This window comes from Arachis ipaensis, chromosome B03 (genome assembly GCF_000816755.2).
Source record: "Arachis ipaensis cultivar K30076 chromosome B03, Araip1.1, whole genome shotgun sequence".
In the NCBI taxonomy this organism is placed as follows: Eukaryota; Viridiplantae; Streptophyta; class Magnoliopsida; order Fabales; family Fabaceae; genus Arachis; species Arachis ipaensis.
Window position 1 is genome coordinate 119127109 of NC_029787.2, and position 5701 is coordinate 119132809.

Consider the following 5701-nt stretch of genomic DNA (forward strand, 5'->3'; position numbering starts at 1 on the left):
TTCTTCCAAAACACTTTAAGATTCTGAAAAGGTGAATGTGTTTCCACAATAATGAAAAAAGTAGGACGGTATTTTCTCACCAGCTCCTTGCAATGAACCCGTGCCAATTTGTTAGAAGCACCTCTAATATTCTAAACTATTATATTAAGACTATCCATAAACAATAATATCAAAGAAAAATAGAGAAAAGGGGTTCTAATTCTCAGCCTTCGCCCCAATCTGAATATCTCTTTGTTCCACCACGGTTTGCTTCTCGCCATTCTTAGACCCCACATCAACTCGGTCATTGTCCGCCGGGGATGCTTGGAGGGACGCCGGTCTTAATCTTTTTCTATCAATTCCGAAATGAGAAGTATACACTCGAGAGGTTGTGCCCTTCTTCAGGTTTTGTTCCGTACTAGTTAGTACAGAGGATTCTTCACTTTTATCTTTCTTGGCAATATTTTTTTTGGGTGCATGCAGTTGTTTATTTTAGCCCAAATTCAAGGTAATTCCTTTCTTAGTTTTGTGGACCTTGCTGGAAGATGGCCCATATGAAGCTCCACCCTTTTTAAAACCCAATTTACCTTTTCCTTTTTTAATCACCTTGGTCCACCCCTCCTCTTCATCACTTGTTGCCAAAGCAACGTGATTTGCATGAGAAATTGTCTCCAAAGAATCCGGACCTTCCCTATCCTTTTGCTCCTCACCATTATTATTTTAAAATTCAAAAACTTGCCCTTTTTTATCACCCGTTACATTCCTCATCTCCGGCAATTTGTCGGTTTTCGGCGACTCCTTCCCATAATTCTCATTCAAAATAGTTACTTCCACATCCTCATCAATGGAAGAAAAAGCACTCTTGCACTCCCTTGCTACATGACCATAGCATGAACACGTCCCACAAATAAGATGGAGACTCTCGTATTCTACCTCATATTCATAGTCATCAACAATTATTTTCTTTATCACTGCCATATCGAGGTCAATCTGAACGCATGCCCGCGCAAACTTGTCTCTCTCTGCCGATTTTGTAGCCAAGTCAACTTTAATTGGCTTCCCTACTGTCGCTGCTATGCGCATCATTGCCTCCTCCTGGTAGTACCATATAGGAAGTCCAGAGATGCGGATCTAGACCATGGTGGATCCAAAAGAGGCCTCACATGGTCTGAAATCATAGGACCAAGGTTTTACACCCACATAAAACTCCGCAATCAGTCAAGGACCACCTAAGAGCACTCTCTTCCTATCTTCGAAGAGATCAAACTTAAACATGAAATATTCAAACCCAACATCTAACAATTAAAAATCACCTTTGAGGCGCCATATGACCTTCAGCTTGTGGAGAAGCGCTATGTAATTGAAATACTTTCCTAACACCTTAATAACCACTGCATCCATATATGGTTCAGTCAAAGAAGACCTAGCTTTTTTCCAAAAAAGTTACACGTGGTGGTGTGGAGTCTCCCTGCTTTCCAATTACCACAACCATGCTATCTCCAGAAAGAGATTCTGCCCATGTGAAAGTCTTAGCTGTCATAGCGCCCACCACTTTATCTCTAAAAGACACCTTTAAGAGTCTGATCATCTCTCCCAAGTTAATCCCTCCTTGTCCCCAGATACAACCCCTGCACTCTCCCCCTTATCTCTGCCGCCAGCATTGCCGGCTTCTTCATTGTGTTTCTTCCTCGAACTCTCTCTCCCGCTCTCTCCTCCGCTCATTGCATGTTTTCTCCTTAATGTAACATAATGGTTTTTTGTTATCTGAATATATAATTATCTACTATAGGTTAGCAATTAATTTTGCCAAGTATGTTCATATTGTAACTTGGTAACACCAGGCACAAATATTTTTAGAAGGCTTTATTGGTGTATAATTTGATGATTGATATAAAACATTCATATATACTTTTTCTTTTGTTGATAAAATTAGCACTAGCCCAAAAACTTGAATATAATTTCAAAAGATGGGTCTTGATTGTACTTTGCATGCAGTATGTCTCGGGTCGCATCTATGATCTATCCGCAGTGTTATTTAGGGTCACTGCTTGTGTACCTGCAACCTCATCATTTTGGGCATTTGTTGATTTGGATGGCAGGCATAGCTCCAGCCTTCAACACAATACCTCTTCCTATTGGATCTCACGATTGGGAGATTTGGAAGGACAGGAACATAGTCTTTGAAATCGTACAGCGGGTGTAAACACAACTTCTTAGGGTGTGTTTGGAAACTCATTGGAAGAGAAGAAACACGTTTAGACTTCTTGAAAGCTTCAACTTTTAGTTTGGCAAATTTTTTTTCATGAACGCAGAAGTGATTTTGCTACCAAAACCAACATTTACAAGAAGCAACTATTTTTAACTTTTGCGTGTTCCTAACGAGCTTTTAGCCATAAATACTAACCATTTATTTATCTTTTACCAATTTTATACTTCATGTATGTTATTATATTATTTATAAAATTCTTGTTATTTCTATTTATATAAGCTCTATTTTTCTATTATTTATTATTTTTATTTTTTTCAACTGTTTGTTTGATATTATACACTTTTATAATTGTGATTTTTGTGTATTATGTTTGTTATTATCTTTTTATAATATGATTTATTGATTCTATTAGGTAAAGTAAATTAAACAAAAAATTAACTATAAATAATAATAATAGTAAAAAATTATAGCATACTAAAAAAGAGTACTAAAAATACTAAAAATATACTATATAAAAAGATCATAAATTATAAGCCAACAACATTTATTTTACTATAATCAATTTTGATACAAAAATTACCAAACATAAATCACTTTAACACAAACTTACTTTTTATCAAAATCAAGTTTGCAAAATCAATTTTATGTAAACGGGACGGTAATCCAAACACACACTTAATGGTATTGCATTATTATTGTTACCATGTATTTTTGGAAGAACCCCATTTCATGATTCTTGGTTGTACTGCTTTTGATATTAAGAGAAGCAGCTTATATCATCTGGCATAAAGAACTTTGTACAAGGAAAATAACGTATGCAAAAAACACTGGCATCCATGCTGCAGTTATTTCCCCAAAGTATGCGTGTGATTAACCCTCCCCTATTTGTGCTCTTTTCTCCCCGGGCAAAAGAGAGAACACAAACTGAATAAAAGGTCCTTCCATATAGAGTAAATATAGCCACGGCATACACAGTACTGGTTGCCGGCAATTAAACCAATAGATATGCTGCCCCTTGCAATTTTAAGTGCTCTATGAAATTCATCACACACAAACCAATAAACCTGGCAGTTGAGGCTAATTTACTAATTTAATATGTCTACTTCAAATAATGAAATAATCCGTGCAGCATAGTGTTAAAAATATGCAATTCATGAAACAAAGTTAGACAAGTAAACCTGAAACTTTGGGCGAATACATCATTGTCAACAGCATATCCCAGCCTATAAGCATTTAGATTCTTGCGACACAAGTTGATCAACGCAATTCAGTCATCATAGTTAAACTGTGATATGAAACTATCTTTGTAGAGTGTACTCGAGAACAAAGTAAGAACTTTGAGATCCTAGTTAGCAATCTTGTGAGGACATCTAGAGCAAGAAGAGCCAAAATCAAAGGCTTAAAGTGTTGTTTGAAGTGTAAAGGGACATCCCTTTTACTCGTCCTTTCCCAGTTCCCCTCCAAAATCCCGATTGGCAGATACTCCAGTAAGGTAAGAGAGACTAACCCACCACACCCATTGCATGCACAGTACTTGATTACATACCCCCAAAGCATCAGATCCTAAAGTGCCCCACTAAATTTATATGTAAACCTTAAAGTTGAGCATGCAAATATACACACACATTAAATGTATATCTATCTATGTAAGCCGCCTTCAGCATTATTATTGATGAACTCAATTATGTGTAAATACAATTTACAGTTGAGAAACCAAAACAGTTCAAAACAAAAACTAATGCAAAAAAGCATTTTCTCTGTATCTATCTTTTCCAAAAAAAAACTTACAATTCCCGTGATTGGGTTTTAGGAGAGCTAACTACTGCATGATCCGAACGATCCTCTGGTTCTGGGTCGTCATCACCTGAGCCAACACTACCACCATCGTCATCATCTGCAGTAACACTACCACGATGGTCATCATCTGCAGTAACACTACCACCATCATCATCATCATCTGCAGCAGCACTACCACCATCGTCATCATCTGCTATAACACTACCACCATGGTCATCATCTGCAGCAGCACTACCACCATGGTCATCATCTGCAGTAACACTACCACCATCGTCATTATCTGCAACAACACTGCCACCATCGTCATTACCTGCAACAACACTGCCACCATCGTCATCATCTGCAGCAACAACACTACCACCATCGTCATCATCTGCAACAACACTGCCACCATCGTCATCATCTGCAACGACACTACCACCATCATAGTCACCATCATCATCATCATCTGCAATAATAACACTACCGCGGTCACTATTCTCATCAACATCAACATCACCGCTGTTTTCATCACCATTAAAATTGCCGGAGTTTTCATCATCAGCATCACCTTCAGCTTCATGCTCGTATATGTCATGGGGTGGTCCAACATCATCATTATCGAAACCAAACTCAACCTCAAGCTGCCGCTCAAGCTCCCTTAGCTCCTCTTCGGTGATGTATAGCTTCAGCTCCTCCTTGTAAACTCCCATCTGATCTTCGAGAATGTTCTTCTGAATCTCATGCTGGTTGATGGTCCACTGCAGCTCCTCAATCAATTCCTGTTCGTACCCCTGCCTCTCATCCGCCATTCTCCGGAACTGGTTGGATTCGATCTCGGCAGAGCTCTTCTCGTTCTGGAGGCGGAGGATCATGGCCATGGCCTCCTCGGCGGAGGAGGCAGCCGCAGTGCGCTCCTTCTCGAGGTCGGACCAGGCGACATTGGCCTTGCGGCGCTCCATCTTGACCAATCTCCTGAGAGAGATTACGTCGAACACGTCGTCCTCATCAACAATCAAGCTCTCGGTGTCCGATGCCTCTTCGGAATAGGCGTTGCCTCGACTGCCTCTCTTGGAGGGAGAAAGGCCGGTGATGGAAGGGGATTTGGCAGGGTCAATTTCGGCGACCTTGGACTTGGGAGGTTCTGGAAGAGTGTCGTAATCGAGGATGATACGGTATCTGGGGATGCCACCGGAATCGCAGAAGAAGCGAAAGTGGTTCTTCGCGTGCCAAGCGAAGCGGAGAAACTTAATGCAGAAGGTGAGCATGAGGAACATGCCGAGGAGGTTGAGGAGGCGCGAGAAGCAGGAGAGGAGGACGTAGCCGCATCCGAGTTCGGTGAGAAAGCTGAAGGCGGGAGCGAAAGTCATGAGGGTGGAATCAGCCCAAGAGTCAGCATCTGAGGCTGAATTGGGTGAATCGTGAATCGGTGGTGGTGATGGTGATGGTGATCAGTTGGCGGACAAATCGATGGGTGGTCTTCTCTTTATGGTTACTTCTTGGACCATTTCAGAGATTCTCTTGGTCATGCCTTTCTTCGTTATCCCATGCATTTCCCATCTTCTTTTTTCTTTATTTAATCATCATTTTTTTTCTAACATACTCTTACAATACATTTCTTATCCTCCATCTTTATTTTTCTTTTACTTTTATAATTTTATTAGAAACATTATCATATAAGATTACATCACATAAAATATAATTATTAAAACCACATGGGTGCTACATATATTTTTA

General features: G+C 39.8%; 1 protein-coding gene across 1 annotated transcript; it reads right to left on the reverse strand.

Moving 5' to 3' along the window:
• On the reverse strand, positions 3828–5553 carry LOC107631054 (eukaryotic translation initiation factor 3 subunit A-like). The gene has a single exon (XM_016334372.2). The coding sequence runs from the start codon at positions 5332–5334 to the stop codon at positions 3973–3975; it is 1362 nt and encodes a 453-aa protein (XP_016189858.1). The 5' UTR covers positions 5335–5553; the 3' UTR covers positions 3828–3972.

Coding starts and splice junctions, on each gene's coding strand:
- LOC107631054 (XM_016334372.2), bottom strand. CDS start 5,334: ATGACTTTCGCTCCCGCCTTCAGCTTTCTCACCGAACTCGGATGCGGC.